At 43.7% G+C, this 15759-nt stretch overlaps 1 protein-coding gene and 1 long non-coding RNA gene across 7 annotated transcripts in view; one reads left to right on the top strand and one right to left on the bottom strand.

The window, feature by feature from the left end:
- speg (striated muscle enriched protein kinase) overlaps nucleotides 1-15759 on the top strand; it is a 141418-nt gene that overhangs the window by 118936 nt on the left and 6723 nt on the right. For all 5 annotated transcript variants that reach the window (XM_062967245.1, XM_062967246.1, XM_062967249.1 and 2 more), the window contains 9 exons: nucleotides 76-144; nucleotides 2307-4527; nucleotides 5403-5558; nucleotides 6399-6515; nucleotides 7084-7251; nucleotides 7352-7474; nucleotides 9249-9413; nucleotides 13193-13919; nucleotides 14998-15237. In XM_062967245.1, coding sequence (XP_062823315.1) covers nucleotides 76-144; nucleotides 2307-4527; nucleotides 5403-5558; nucleotides 6399-6515; nucleotides 7084-7251; nucleotides 7352-7474; nucleotides 9249-9413; nucleotides 13193-13919; nucleotides 14998-15237 — 3986 coding nt within the window. The remainder of the gene's footprint in view (nucleotides 1-75; nucleotides 145-2306; nucleotides 4528-5402; nucleotides 5559-6398; nucleotides 6516-7083; nucleotides 7252-7351; nucleotides 7475-9248; nucleotides 9414-13192; nucleotides 13920-14997; nucleotides 15238-15759) is intronic.
- On the bottom strand, nucleotides 139-15741 carry LOC134295288 (uncharacterized). Of its 2 annotated transcripts, none has more exons than XR_010001815.1 (3): nucleotides 15667-15741; nucleotides 12269-12344; nucleotides 139-1655 (listed from the first exon to the last, which is right to left on the bottom strand). It is a non-coding gene; the product is annotated as an uncharacterized LOC134295288 (long non-coding RNA). The 2 variants fall into 2 exon arrangements; XR_010001816.1 differs by lacking the exon at nucleotides 139-1655 and adding an exon at nucleotides 9408-9920.

The raw sequence follows: 15759 nt of genomic DNA, 5'->3' as shown, positions 1-15759 counted from the left end.
CTTCTCTCACATATTCCAAGGGGGGAAAGCAGCTGTTTCCAACTGCTTGACTCTGCCTCCATTTGTTCATTTCAGACCCTGGCGAAGGGCAAGAGTATAAGTACGGATCATCTCAAGCTCTTCATATCTCGTAGGAAGTGGCAGGTAAATGTGATTACTCTTAGTGATAAGACACAGGACACTCTTTGGTGGCTGTTGAAGTGGCAGCAGCTCACCAGCTGCTTGGGTTGAGAATTTCATAAAAGCGGATGGGAAGGTGAGCTTAGATTATTTCCACAAATACACATCAGACGCTTGATCAGTTCTAACTCACTACTATACATGTGCTTACCTGTTACTTATGGTTGAAAATTGTTCTTTACAATCCACACACATGAATGAGTATGCTTTAAGGGTTGAAAATGATACCTCTGATAGGACAAAGTGGCAAATGTTCTTTTGCACATTTCTGCATGTAATAATAGCCTCTCTCTCTGCCCCATTTAAATCAGTGCCAGTGTCAAGGAATGAGGAATTTTCTATATTGACAGCATTTACAGCCAAGGAGGAAGGCACAAACAGGCAGTGATTCATTAGGAACAGAAGTGGTGAAGAGATGTTTAGACCAGTAGGCTGGAGCACAGACCTCCAAAGTATTCCTTTTGTGGAGGAAGATACATCTCCCAGAATCCTTCAGACAACATGGCTGGAGAGTTTTGGGAATTACAGTCCAAAGTTATAATATTTCTAAGTGTAATTGAGAAGTCTGCTGATTTAGCATGGGTAAGGATTTGGGAATATAAGCAAACCTGGTTGGTCAGAGATTGGACACTGCAAGAGGTCTCAGGTCTCTTCCACGCAGCTGAATAAAATCCCACATTATCTGCTTTGAACTGGAATATATGACAGTGTGGACTCAGATAACCCAGTTCAAAGCAGATATTGTGGGATATCCTGGCTTGATATTCTGGGATATAGGGCTATATGGAATGGCCCTCAATCTGGGTTAAAGGGGCCACTGGTGGAAGAACTTTAGCAAATGGTGTTGGCAAAAGGATATAGGATGGCCAGAAATCAGAGATAAATTAGGAAATAAAACCTGGAGGTTCCTTTTGTGTCTGTGCAAGGCTTCTTATATAAAATGTTGTTCTTATTTCTGTTCCTTCGCTGATCCTTTCTCAATTACCCTATTTAGTTATTCCTCCATAACGAAACTTTAATTTCCTACACAAGCCTTACAGTTACTCCATGTTTAATTTAGTTTGGTTTTATGTTCAATGGCATTCCATAATATTTTTGTTCATCATCTGCAAATATTTCAGTTGAGTGTATGTAGATAGGGACTCCATAGAAACACTTACACAGCCCTATATATTAAATCCCATTTTTTAAAAAAACAGAAGTTAGGCATCCACCTCTCAGGGATGTTCTAGCCATAGATAACTATACTAATGAGGTTGGGTAGATGTTTTGCAGACTCTCTTCCAATTCTTCTTTACTCTGATTCTGTGAGTGCTGACTCTCTTGTCTTGGTTTCTTCCTAGGCCCCTTCTTCTATGTCTGTCTTAGCAGTCCATTTTTTCTATAATCACACAACATCCTAGCTGAGTTGAAGGGGCAGGAAGAAAGGTGATGTTCCTTGCAGAGATTTCTTGACTAGTTAAGCTATAACATACCTAAAAGCAAAACAAAAAGAACTACTTTGTCACAGCAGTTGAAAAAAATTCTTGTGGGTGTTCTTTTTTTTTAGTTAATGTAGAAAAAAATGTCAGGGAGAAAGGGGATTTTTCTTTCCTTGTAAATGGGAATGACCAGTTTTTCCAGGAGTTACATGGACATAGGAATGCTGTTGTTATCAGCATGTGCAGTTTGCTCCTGTTAAACTAGTGGTTCCCAACCTTTGGGCCTCCAGGTGTTTTGTAGAGATTGGACACTGCAAGAAATCCCAGCCAGCTTACCTGCTGTTAGGAAGTGTGGGAGCTGAAGTTCAAAACACCTGGAGTCCCAAAGGTTGGGAGCCACTGTGTTAAACTCTACCTGAAAGTTTGTTGCTTAGTGCAGTGGTTCTCAACCTGAGATACCCAGATGCTTTTGGCCTACAACTCCCAGAAATCCCAGCCAGTTTACCAGTTGTTAGGATTTCTGGGAGTTGAAAGTCAAAAACATCTGGGAACCCCAGGTCGAGAATCACTGCTCTAGTGGCTGGGCACTTTCACAGAGCAAGGAAGAGTCATTGGACAGACAAACATAAATACACTACGATGGAAGTTGTGAGTGGGATGGGAGTATTTTCTTAAACCCTGTTGCCATATACTTTTACTCTCCAGCGCTCTCAGATTAGCTACAAGTGCAACATGGTGCCGCGTCCAATTCCTGAGCTTCTAGAGGACACATCCAGCCACTTGTCTATTGCTGTGCCACGTCTTCTCAAGGCGACATCAGTGCTGTCCTCCTCTTCAGATTCTGATGACCCCGAAGAGTTGCCCTTTATTCCTATGCCCCATCAGCCTGAATTTTCTGGTTCCCGCATGTCTCTCACTGAGATCCCAACTGATGATGAGCCCGCAGGTCCAAATGCAGCTCCACTAGATGATGAGGGCATGTCCATGGAGTGGCAGGAAGAGGGGCAAGGGACCCCAGTGAATCACAAGAAGAAGGAAGAAGGGGATCCCAGTGTTAGGAGGCAGAAGGGCATATTGCCACGGAAGCGCTCCACAGAGGTTGAGGAGCCTGGCTCTTCTGATGAGGAAGCCCACCGTGAGGCTCAGAAAAGGCCAGAAAAAAGGAGAGCTCTGAAGAAAGGATCCAGCTTGGACTCCCCGGGAGTTTCTGAAAGAGCCTCACGCAAGGGGGAGCTGCGTCGTGGGAGCTCTGCAGACAGTGCCCTCTTGCTGAACCTCCCCTCAGATGAGGCTGAGCCTCCCTTCCATAAAAGCCTGACCAAGGCAGCTTCCATGGAGTTGCCCCGCCGCAGCCCCAGCCCAGGTACACTATACCATCGAAAAGGAGTGTTACCTGAGGAGGAATACACCCAGCGCTTAGAGGTCATGCGTCAGCGCTTGCTACGGGGCAGCCCTGTGGATGGCAAATTGAGTGGTCTGCGAGGGCCCTTGCTGGAGACTCTTGGCCTTGAAAAGAAGGTGTTGAGACCTCCTCGTCTGGAGAAGCAGCTGTCTCCTGGACATAAGATGGTACGAGCAGCCTCCAGCGAGACAGCTCCCCATCACCTTCCCCCTGAGGGACGCCTTCTTCAAAAGAGCAGCTCTTTCAGCCAGGGTGATGGGGAACCTGTCATCTTGCACCGACGCTCTGGAGAACCCCTGGAAATCCCACTGGCACAAGGTCAAAGATTAAGGGAGACACCTTCCCTTTCAGCTCTGAATGACTCAAGGCCTCACACTCCTCACACCCCACAGGAGGTCCCGCCCAAGCTCTCTACCCCTGAGCTAGATGCAGGAGCAATCGCCAGGCCTAGCATTAGGAAACCTGGCCCAAGAGGATCTGAAGACAAACTGGTGACCAAATTGGCCAAACCTGACACCTCACCAGCTGCAAAAGCCATAGGCTCCTCAAGGAAGTCAACGCAATTCATGCCAACTTCACCTGACTCTGGTAGCTCAGCACCCAAGCGTTCTGCCTATGCTGAGGTCATGCTTTCCCTGGCTGGTGAATCAGCCCAAGTCCCCCAGACGGATGCAACAGAGCCTTCTATCACTGCCTCAGAAAGTATGCCTCAGATCTCAGCAGCTGAAACACAATTGCAAACTGCAGCCGATCCCAAGAAAGCAGCACAGAAGCCTGGCAAAGAACCATCCACCCCAGTTCAATCTTCCAGTACTGAGCATATCCAGGATATAGACTCTGAAGAAGTTTTTGAGGCCAAGTTCAAAAGAGGGAGGGAAGGTTCCCTCAGCAGGGGACGTAAGCTGCTTTCCAGGTCTGAGGAGAGGCATCTGACTGGGCCTCTGGGGAGGGAGGATGCCATATATCGACCAGGTCCGGCAGGTGCTCCTCTAGAGCTGTCCAAGGCTGGGATATCTCGACGGGCACATTCAGTGCAGGACCTTCATGAGGTGGAGAAGGAAGGTGGTTTCATCCGCAGAATGTCAATGCGACTCCGCCGCACACCCCCCACTGAGAGGCGGAAGACCAAGGAGGATGAAACAGGAGGAGCTGCCCAGGGTCGGAGATTCTCATGGGGTTTGGCTTCCAAGGACAAAAAGGACTCAGACAGCCAGAAGTCAGAGCCTGGCTCCAGTGAGTCACCAGTTATGGCTGTACGTAAAAAGATTGGCACCACCATGGGACGCCTCTCCACCCACCTTCGCAGCCAGTCACAGCAACACTCTGATGAAGATCATACGGCCACTACTGGGGACAACATCAGGCAGCCTGAGAAAAGAGCTCCTTTCCTTTCTCAACTGCGCCGTGCAACTTCTGAGGGTGAAAGCCTGCGCCAGGTGGGCATCCCACAGAATCAGCTGGCAGCCCAGTCTGCTAATGTCCCCTCCACAGAGTCCTTCCAGTCTGAGACATCCACAGGCAATGGTGAGCCAAGATCCATAACAAACTTTGGGAAAGGATGAGTGGGACTAAGAGATGTAAGGAGGATAAGAATTATTCCTTCCCTTGTTTGTTTTGGCAACAGGTTGATTTGTTTATATATGTGGGTATAGATAGTCCCTTAAAAGTATGTGAATTCAATAACTTATGCTGTGTAGTGTGGTTTCATAAAAGAGTATAGTATATAAGTCAGATGTTTATGCATTCTTGAGAGATTATTATAGTGGGTTTCTTAAGCAGAGCATCTGATGCATTAAGACCAAAAATTGAACAGCTTATCAGCCCACTCAATATCTAGCGGAGAAAAGAAATAAAATTTAGTCATCTTCATGAGGTATGTAAAGTAGTTTTATTCACAAAGACTTGGCCACAATAAACACAGATTCATCATCTTGATAGAAGATAAAGAGTACTGCATGGTATCAAGAGAATTGACACATCTCACCCAGAGAGACTTCTTACCACACATGCTTCATGGAGGGCAGGCAGGGAGAGAGGGAGAAAGAGGCTTGAGAGCAAATGAGACCCCAGAGAACAAGAAATGGCAACATAATCCAGGAAAAGAATGTGTATGAACAAATACAAAACAATCAAAACTTTACCATAAACATTATGGGCCTAAATGTCTAGAGAGTAGCATATAATCTAATTACCACTCCAACGAAGACTGAAGGAGTGAGAACAAAATGGGTATAGAGAGCATGATAATATAGTTGTGATAGGTGATTGTGTGGCAACAGTGAATAATTCATGCATGCACAATGGAGAAACCAGCACTATGCCAAGCAATACCCCTCTGTCCCCAGTTTCCCAGAATTTAGTTGTTTGGGGTAAGGGCCAATCATATGTTTTCTCCACAGTTTCTGGTGATGTTCATCGCCGAAGTTCTCGCTGGGAACGCTGGAGCTTGTCCCGAGCCAAGAAAGACAAGGTTGCATCACAGCCCAACATTCCTGCTAGCTTGAGAGGAGAAGGTGTCGTGATTGTGAGTCAGCCCTATGTCCTCAGCGAGTCAGGTATGTGTTCTTCTACTACTTTGAAATGAGTTCAGTCCAACAGGATAGTCCCAGGGAATATATGTTATATCTTCAGCTGTGCTAGGAAGATATAACTGCCCAAGATATAGCTGGAGGCCCTGGTGGCACAGCAGGTTAAACCGCTGAGCTGCTGAACTTGCTGACTGAAAGGTCAGTGGTTTGAACCCGGGGAGCGGAGTGAGCGCCCGCTGTTAGCTCCAGCTTCTGCCATACTAGCAGTTCGAAAACATGCAAATGTGAGTAGATCAATAGGTACCGCTCCGGCGGGAAGGTAATGGTGTTCCATGCAGTCATGCCGGCCACATGACCTTGGAGGTGTCTACGGACAACGCCAGCTCTTCGGCTTAGAAATGGAGATGAGCACCAACCCCCAGAGTCAGACACAACTGGACTTAACACCAGGGAAAACCTTTACCTTTACCTAGGAAGATATAACTGCCCAACTAATTTGACTGGAGCACTCTAGGGAAATGCAATAGTAAAAGATGAAATGAGGTGTTCTCCCCATGCCATCATGCAACACTGCAGTGCTAGAGGGGGGAGTGTCTTGCCCATGAACCTAAACTGACTTGGGGGGGTGAAATTCGGCCCTCTGCTGCCTCCCTATCAACCCCTTCCTAAAGACCTATCCCATCTGAAGGCCGATAGTCTCTAGTCGGTAAGATCTATCATGTAGATCTCAGGAATAGGTTCTTTAATATTGGGCATACATTTTCCTATAAAAGATAACATTCCCACCCATTTCTTTAGTACCAAATAGATGGTTCATCACAGCATCCTCTAATCATGTATTTCTCCTGTCCTGTTCTTCCTCCCCAGACTTCCCTCCAGTTTTCCACATAAAATTGAAGGACCAGGTATTGCTGGAAGGAGAGGCAGTGCAACTTTGCTGCCTTCCTGCAGCCAGCCCCACCCCTCGTATTTTGTGGATGAAAGGTAGGTTATGCACCATGGAGAGACTATGTATGTTATAGCTGCATTCCAAATAAAGAGCCAGATCCCAATATCAGGAAAGAGTATCTTAATTCCTACCTGACTTGTCCTACTGTATACAGGGCTTAACTTCCTTTTTCATCCACTTAGCAATCCCCCACTGTTCCAACTGATAAACTGCCAAATTACAGTGATTGGATGTCACCCAAGGCGGTTTCAGCCTTAAATTTTTTGGGAGTCAATCAAACCTAAAGCTTTGTAGTGCTCTGAAAGCTTTCATTTAGAGAGTAAGACTAAAATGTTGGTATAAGAAACTATGCTACCACCATTTTGGTGTGACACAGATCCTATTCCCTTAACTAGTTGTTACCTAAAATGGCTGCCTTTTCTGGAGCCCAGGTATACAATTGAACTGCTTTGGAATCTGCACATCTTAGTTTCACCTGGAAAGGGAAATATTCTAGGTACCAGGTTGGGGAGGAGAAGCAATAGAGCTAGAAAGGAATGGTGAAAGGCAGGGTGCAATATTGATGGGCTTTGTATGCTAGATCAGTTCTCCTGCCTTCCACAGATAAACATGCACTGGTATCAGAAGGAGTTCTCAACATTGTGGCATGCAAGGATGGCCGCCAGCTGCTCACCATCTCCAAAGTTTCCAGGAAAGATGCAGGCTTGTATGAATGCAATGCCACAAATGCCCTGGGCACTGCCACCAGTTCCTGCACCATTGCTGTGGCACGTAAGAACACAAATGACTAACTCCTTCTCAAAATAAACATGTGTGGCTCTGTCTCTGCCACATATTTTGAATTAACTTCTCATTTTCATACTCGAAACAGGGCTTCCTGGGAGACCAGGCACCCCAGAAATCCCCCAGAAGTATAGGAACACTGTTCTGGTCCTCTGGAGGCCAGCGGATAGCCAGGCATCTTGCACATACACACTGGAATACAAGACGGATGGTAGGCAGATATTGGATGTTGCTTTATGCTATTTCTTCTTTGGAAAATCCTTACTGGTGTCCCATATATTCCCAGGTTTTTTGTGGACAGACCATCTACAGCACCATATGCACTCCCATGATCTTGTTGTTTTGTAGTGTGCTATCAAGTTGTTTCCATCTTATGGCGATCCTAAGGCAAACTTATTGCAAGTTTTCTTGGCAAGATTTATGCAGAGAGAGTGATTTTTCCAAGGTCACCCAGTGGAACTTTGTGGCTGAGCGGGGATCTGAATCTTGTTCTCCAGAGTTATCACTTAATGTCTCAAAACACTATACCATGTTGGCCTTCTCCCCATGATCTTATAGGCAGAAGTAAGTTTCTTTCTTTTGAACTTACAGTGCATTAATTGTCACCTATCCAATCCCACTGCCTTTGACTGGTTGTCTGTTCCTGAATAGTTGATGGTGAATGGAGACCGGAAGTAGTCTCTTCTTAGCCTTCTTTGCACACCCCACTGTATTATATACAATCCAATGGGTACAGCCCAAAACAGGTTGATGTCCAAAGGTCCTCATCCATGTGAAAGGATGAGGATTCCCCAAGGCCTTGCTCAAATCGGATTCCTGGTTTCTCACTTCCCATTCTTGTAAGCTATTACAAAGGAGCTGTTGCATGTAATGATGACATGGCCATATGGAGCTCAGATTTGCAGTGTATTCACAATGTGAGGTTAAGTGGGAGATGTGGCAACCAAGGGTGTGTGTGGTGCTTCCATTTGCAAATATGTACTTCCAGTATGCTACTGTGCTGCCAATTGTTCTAAGCACAACGATCATATATTAAAGTCCTAAATGACTTGAGAGTAAGCTATCAGATCAAAGTCTATTTTTCCCAAACTCCACCAGTGTTCACATTTGGGCATATTGAGTATTCATGCCACGTTTGGTCCAGATCCATCATTGTTTGAGTCCACAGTGCTCTCTGGATGTAGGTGAACTACAATTCCCAAACTCAAGGTCAATGCCCACCAGACCCTTCTAGTATTTTCTGTTGGTCATTTGAGTTCTATGTTTTAAATCTGGTTCAATTTCATTGTTGGTGGATTTCAGAATGTTCTTTGATTGTAGGTGAACTATAAATCCCAGCAATTACAACTCTGAAATGGCAAAATCAATCCCTCCCCCCAATCCCACCAGTATTCAAATGTGGGCGTATTGAGTATTTGTGCCAAATTTGGTCCAGTGAATGAAAATACATCCTGCATATCAGATACTTACATTATGATTCATAATAGTAGAAAATTGCAGTTATGAAGTAGTAAGGAAAATAATTTTATGGTTGCGGGTCACCACAACATGAGAAACTGTATTAAGGGGTCATGGAATTAGAAAGGTTGAGAACCACTGGTCTAAGAATTACCTTCTTCCACTTGTGGTTGAATTCCCTGCCTTAGGAGTCCAACTGCTCCTCTATAGGCATTTTCAATGTGTTTCTTCTTACTTATATAACTGAACTTTAGGTTTGTTTGAGTTTTTTTCCTGCCTTACGTAATTTTAAGATATGGATCCTGATGTTTAGCTTGTTTCTTGTTTGTTTGTTCATTTAGTCTTGATTGTGTTAAATAATGCATATTGGTTCAGTTGTCAAGTCACCTTGAGGATCTCCAAGAGGTTGAAAGACAGAAGAGAACTATTTTAATCCATAATATTATGCATGCCCCACATAGCACCAGGTTGTTTTATCTCTGATAAGAGTCACTCCAGCAGCTGATATCCCCGTGTTCCTCCCCTAGGAGAACATGACTGGAAAGTAGTCAGCTTCGGCATTGCCGATTGCTACTTCAACGCAAAGGATCTACCAGTGGGGAGCAGCGTCAAGTTTCGCGTTGCCTGTGCCAACAAGGCCGGACAAGGTCCTTACAGCAATCCCTCAGGGAAGGTGTTAATTGAAAGTGCAGGTAAGAAAACAGACTTCCTTCCTTTCTTATTAATTTATTTGAAGCATTTTACCCAGCCTTTCAGCTCAACCTCCTCCAGGTTGCAATCCAAAATAGTGCATCTTAAGTTATCAGATGTGGGGAATGGCTATTTCCTCCACACCCACTGTACCAAATACCAGTACCATATTTATGCCCATTGGCTAAGTTGTTTTTTTCTTTCTTGGAATCTCATCAGGTACCGATACCTCAGGGACCAGCACTGGTCTACAAAATACCAATCTGAGTAGCATTGACTTAAAATACATGACACAAGAAAGAGGGGGAGGGGGGGAAGCTTGGAAGGAGATTGAAATACAATATATTGAAAATAAGTAGTTCAATTCTGTCCCAAATGGACAGAAATACATCTTCTTGGATACTATTGTACTCAGTTATTTTTCCTGGACTGGTATGGGGCTCTTCTCTTCTGATCTTTCTCTTCTTTTGCTTTCTGTCCACAGAGTTCTTCTGCTTTTTCTCCTCTCCCTATAGGGCAAAATAGCTCTCTGATAATAGTTGGCTAAGTGAATAAGGGATGGAGCAAGGGGGGATCACTACTGAGAAGGTTCTACCTTACAAGAATAGAAGACTTACCAATGAGTAGTGAACCAACCTCCTCAAGCAGTAGCTTATGGTGTGTGTGTTGGAGGTTGTAGAAATAAATAAATAGAAGCTTTACCACAGTTTCTGAATCAAGAGAAACCCTGCAGTATAATAGTGTCACTCAGGCTTGTGTAACAAGTAACAGTATCTTTACTTCAGTTCAAAAGTTCAAACAGGACGAATATATATATATATATGTGTGTGAGTGTGTGTGAGTGTGTGTGTGTGTGTATGAGTCTTTGAATTCACACAGAGAATATAGGAAATAAGCATTCCCTTTAAATAGTCTTTAAATATGCCTCATCTGCCTTATAAATAATCAGCCTTCGGAGAGTTGGCAGCCATTTCCTTCCTGACCAGTTCCCAGTCAACGTCCTCTTCCATCTCCAAGATGAAAGGGGCAGTTAAAACCGTTTGTCTCAGCACCAAGCTAGAGACAACAGCCAATCGGAATTCTGGCTCCCGATTGACTCAGCCAATCAGCTATCAACACATGCCTTTCCAGTCAACTCATTCCATCCTGGTGTCTTTTTACAAATCTTCATAGTGTGTATATATACAGGTCATCCCCAAGTTACAGAAATCCTACTTACATACAACTCCTAGTTTCAAATGGGGGTTAGACAAGAGGGCATGAGAAGAAATCTACCTCTAGGAAGCGAAATTCACTCCTGAAAAGGTTATAATGGGAAAAAGTTATTTCCACTTATGTTTTATCATGGAGTCATAGAATCATAGAGTTCTAAGACACCACATGAGCTATCTAGTCCAACTCCCTAACATGCAGGAAAAGCACAATCAAAGTACTTCTGACAGATGGCCACCCAGCCTCTACTACACTCCGAGGCAGAGAGTTCCATTGCTTAACAGCTCTTATGGCCAGGAAGTTCTTCCTAATGTTCAGGTGGAATAGCCTTTCCTGTAATTTCAACCCATTACTTCAGGTCCTAGTCTCAGGGGCAGCAGAAGACAATCCTGCTCCCTCTTCCTTATGCTTTTCAAATATTTAAACATGGTGATCATATCTTCTCTCAACTTTCTCTTCTGCAGGCTAAACATCTTTATTAAAGACTAGATGAAGGTTTAGAGGGCGTGCTTATCAAGTTTGCAGATGACACCAAATTGGTAGTGACAGCTTATACTCTAGAAGACAGGATCAGAATTCAAAATAACCTCAAGAGATTAGAGAGCTGGGCCAAAACTAACAAAATGAATTTCAACAAGGAGAAATCTAGGATACTTCATGTAGGCTGAAAAAAATGTGGCTTAAAGAGCTGGATATGTTGAACAGCACTAGTCCTAAACAGAACTGGGCCTAGGATAGAACTCTGCAGCACTCCACTAGTCACTTCTTTCCAGGATGAAGTGGAACCATTGGTGAGCACACTTTGGATTTGGTCACTAAACCAATTACAAATCCACCTAACGGTAGTATTATCAAATCCACATATTACTAGTTTGTTTGCAAGAAGGTCATGGGAAACTCTGCTGAAGGCCCTACTGAAATCAAGATATGCTACAGCATTCTCTGCATCTACCAAGCTCATAACCTTATTGAAAAAAAGAGATAGGAATAGTCTGGCAAGACTTGTTTTTGAGAAACTTATGTTGATTGTAGTGATCACAGCATTCCTTTCTAAGTGATTGCAGACTGCCTCCTTAATGATCTGCTCCAGAATCTTCCCTGGTACTGATGTCAGAATTGTTTTGGGCCTCTTTTTTTCCTTTCTTGAAGATAGGGAAAACACTTGCCCTCCTCCTGTCTGCTGGGATTTCTCCTGTTCTCCAAGAATTCTCAAAAAGTATTGCCAGTGGTTCTGAAATACCTTCTGCGAGTTCTTTCAATACTCATTGATGCAGTTCATCTGGCCCTGGAAACTTGAATTCATTTAGAGTATCCAAGTATTCTTTACCTATTTTGGGTTGCACTTCCCCTATTACCTCATCTGTTCCATATTGCTCTCTATTGCTCCGGTTGAACAACAATATCCTCAGTTATTTGGACATCCATTCTGGTTTCTTTAGATTTATCTTATCACCAATCCTTGTTTCCACAACAACCCACATTTTTCAAAATCCAGTTGTCCCAGGGACAGAAAGTCAGGTGCAATCTTCTGAAGAGGGGCATAGGCAGGAAAACAAATTTTACAAGAGTTTAACCTTCCCCTATGCTATGCTATCCAAAACAAAAGTTTGACTGGAGTTATACTTAACAAACCTACAGAGCTTACCTTGTTCATAACCCAGGGACTTCCTGTACATAACATCAGGTCTTTGGCTGTTGCTTCTGGTTTCCTGGCCATTCCCCTGTATTGAAAGACAGAGAGGCATATGTGCTACAACCTCTTATACCCCATGAAGTAGTCTGGTGCCCTGATGTGTGATGAAGATTGATACTGGTCCATAGCTATCATTCCATTGCAGTCTAGTAAGATTCTCTGTGTGGAATGGAGAAGGGCGTGTCTTGGAGTGGCCCTGCCAGCCCACCAAGCTATATAGCTGCTGCTGCTTTGTTCTCAGTCTCTGATCAATATAGGATTTAATATGGGCCAGTTACCTGTAGTGATGTACTTGCTATATAGTGATTAGGGCACATATTCCAAAATCTGTCTGCCAGGCCCATGCTGTTACCACCAAGATGCATCCACTATTGAATCAAGGGATGCTGTTCATTCTTCATCTGGGCCTGCCATAATACAGTAGAGTCTCACTTATCCAAGGTTCTGGATTATCCAATGCATTTTTGTAGTCAATGTTTTCAATATATCGTGGTATTTTGGTGCTAAATTCATAAATACAGTAATTACAACATAACATTACTGCGTATTGAACTACTTTTTCTGTCAAATTTGTTGTATAACATGATGTTTTGGTGCTTAATTTGTAAAATCATAACCTAATTTGATGTTTAATAGGCTTTTCCTTAATCCCTCTTTATTATCCAAGATATTCGCTTATCCAAGCTTCTGCCATCCCGTTTAGCTTGGATAAGTGAGACTCTACTGTATCGATTCCCAGTCTTATACTCTCAAAGGACTCCCCTACAGGTTAATTGTGGGTTTTAGTAGTGAAGTAGACCTAAGGGTCCTCCTCTTCTCTTCTCTTCCTCCCCCTCCTTCTTTGTATCTAACTTATACTCTTTTCTTCATATTTAGAACCCAAAGCTGCCAAAAAGAGTACAACTGCACCAGAGAAACTCACTTCTACCAAATCCTCGCAGGCCCTTTTGAACCAGTCTCCCCAGACAGGGCCGAAAAACACCGGTCCTCCTCCAGCCACCCCTCCCAGGAAGCAGAAGGGGCTAGGGTTGCCTGTGGGAGTACAGGAGGTGCCTGCCCCACCAGTGACTCAGGCCAGCGAGGGGAAAGCAAAGCTCCCAATCACAGCCCTGGTTCCATCCAACAAGGACGCCCCTGCATCTGAGGGTCCAACCTCATCTGAGCCAACATCAAAGCCTTCCAGGACAGCATCTTCCCTCAGTACCCACAGTGGGTCATCCACCTCTACCCTCTCACCTGCTCCAACATCCTCTGCCAGCTCTCCCATTTCCAAGTTTTCTCCTATCTCTCCTGCATCACCAGTCTCAGTGGCAGACTCACCAGCAACTGTCTCCCCAAAAGCTGTCCCATATGTGGCCACCTCTTTCGTCTCAATCCCAACAAGAGTTCCCACCACCACCCCAGAAGGTGGACCCAGTCCTCCAGTCACCCCAAGCATGGAAGAGGTGCCTTCTCATACACGCCTCTTGAGCCGGAGTGTTACTCCTGGCAGGGACACTGGTAGTGCTGCCCAGAGTAGACTATCCTCAGCTGCCAAAGATGACTCCTCCTTGCGCCAAGGTGTCCCTCAAAAACCCTACACCTTCTTGGATGAGAAAGCAAGGTAAGGTTTCCATCCTTTGAACACAGGAAGTTGCCATCTCCTTAGTTAGACCAGTTGGACAGTCTAGCCCATTATTATCTGTCCCAGGGAAGAGTGTTTCTCTCAGTAAACAGGAAGAAATATTTCCCAGCTCTGACCATTTTATGACTGGAGATGCCAGGGGTAGATGCTTTTCCTCAGAATGTAAATCACCATGGAATAGTGTCACAAGAATGTGAATGTATAGTATTGTTATTTTAAACTGTTTATTTTATGATATTTTATACATATCTATGTATTTGGATGTATTTGTTTATGTGATTTTAATATGTTGTGGGCCGCTTTGGGTCCAGCGAGGAAGAAAAAAAGGATATAAATGATGATGATGATGATGATGATGATGATGATGATGATGATGATGATTATTATTATTATTATAGTGGATATTCTGTTTGTGATATTGCCACTCAGTATCAGCCTACTCCATTAATGCAATGGTGTTTGTTGTGTGATAGCTGTAAATATTGAGAAACATCCACGTCCTCCAGTCAAGCTGCAGGAGGTTAAACTTTATCATTACATCAGGCTAATAAAGGATAGAATGCAGCCTAGAAGCTACATTTAGTCCTCAGTGGTGATTCACTAATCCAGTGTCCATGCACAAAGTCTTTTAGGCTATCAGCCATGCCCGGAACCTTAGAACTGAAAAACAGTTTCAGATATTACAGTTTATGCGAAGAACAAGAAGTACAGATAATCCAGGAGGTGCTTTTTTGAAATATTTCAAGCACAGGTGTCTTTCTTCCTTCTGAATTGTGGTGCATGAGCTGTTTCTAAATGTAGATATCACACATTTACATCATTAAAATAGGATGTCACAAAGAAATATCTTATTTCTTTTTCCATAAGAAATAAAGATGATATATAAACCATTGATAAGATAAGCTTCATGGACAATTTGGACTCCTCAGTTCTGCATCATTGGTGGCTCTATCAATTGCATATTCTTGTATTTTGGTGGGAATTGATGCTTCAGATCTTATTGGGCAGACCTAGGAAGTATCTGAATGTGCACTGAAAATGTTTGATGTGTTTCCAGGGGCCGATTTGGAGTGATCCGGGAGTGTAAGGAGAATGCCACAGGCAAGCGTTTTATGGCCAAGATTGTGCCCTATGATGCAGAAGGCAAGCAGGGTGTCTTGCAGGAATATGAGATCCTGAAGGGGCTGCACCACGAGCGTATCATGGCGCTACATGAAGCCTATATCACACCTCGGTATCTGGTGTTGATCGCTGAAAACTGCACTGGGAAGGAAATCCTCTACCACTTAGTCGAAAGGTTTGCTGGGGGAAGGGATGGGATGGAGCCCAGGTGCATTGAGTTTCTACGTCTGAGACAAGCAGGGATGAAACAATGGCAGTTTGGGAAATAAAGTCTGAGCAAAGCCAGCTTTAAAGAAAAAGCTGTAGTTTTGTTTTGGCCTAGGTCCTTTTGGCCTACAACTCTGTGGCGGGTTATGTGTAAAAATAAAAATAAAAATGTTAATGTAAACAGAAACCTTATCACCATTTTTAAATCAAAATAAACTCTGCTGTGTAATAAGGCTGTTACGTAGACTTGAATAAAACAATAACAGTATCGTTATTCAGGTTCAAGAGTTCAAACACATATATAGGGCAACAATATGTAACAGTCCTTTTAAATATGCCTCATCTCTTCTTTAAATAGTCAAACTTTAGAGAGCACGACAGCCATTACATTCCTGACCAAAAATTCCTGTCAGCTTCTTTTCTCCACTCTCCAGAAGAGCAAAATATGAACTGTAATGTCAGTTAGAAAAACCGTTGGTCTGCTTCTGCC

Source organism: Anolis carolinensis, chromosome 1, assembly GCF_035594765.1.
Source record: "Anolis carolinensis isolate JA03-04 chromosome 1, rAnoCar3.1.pri, whole genome shotgun sequence".
Classification (NCBI taxonomy): domain Eukaryota; kingdom Metazoa; phylum Chordata; class Lepidosauria; order Squamata; family Dactyloidae; genus Anolis; species Anolis carolinensis.
The sequence above is the reverse complement of the archived record's forward strand: the minus strand, read 5'-3'. Positions and strand labels throughout refer to the sequence as shown.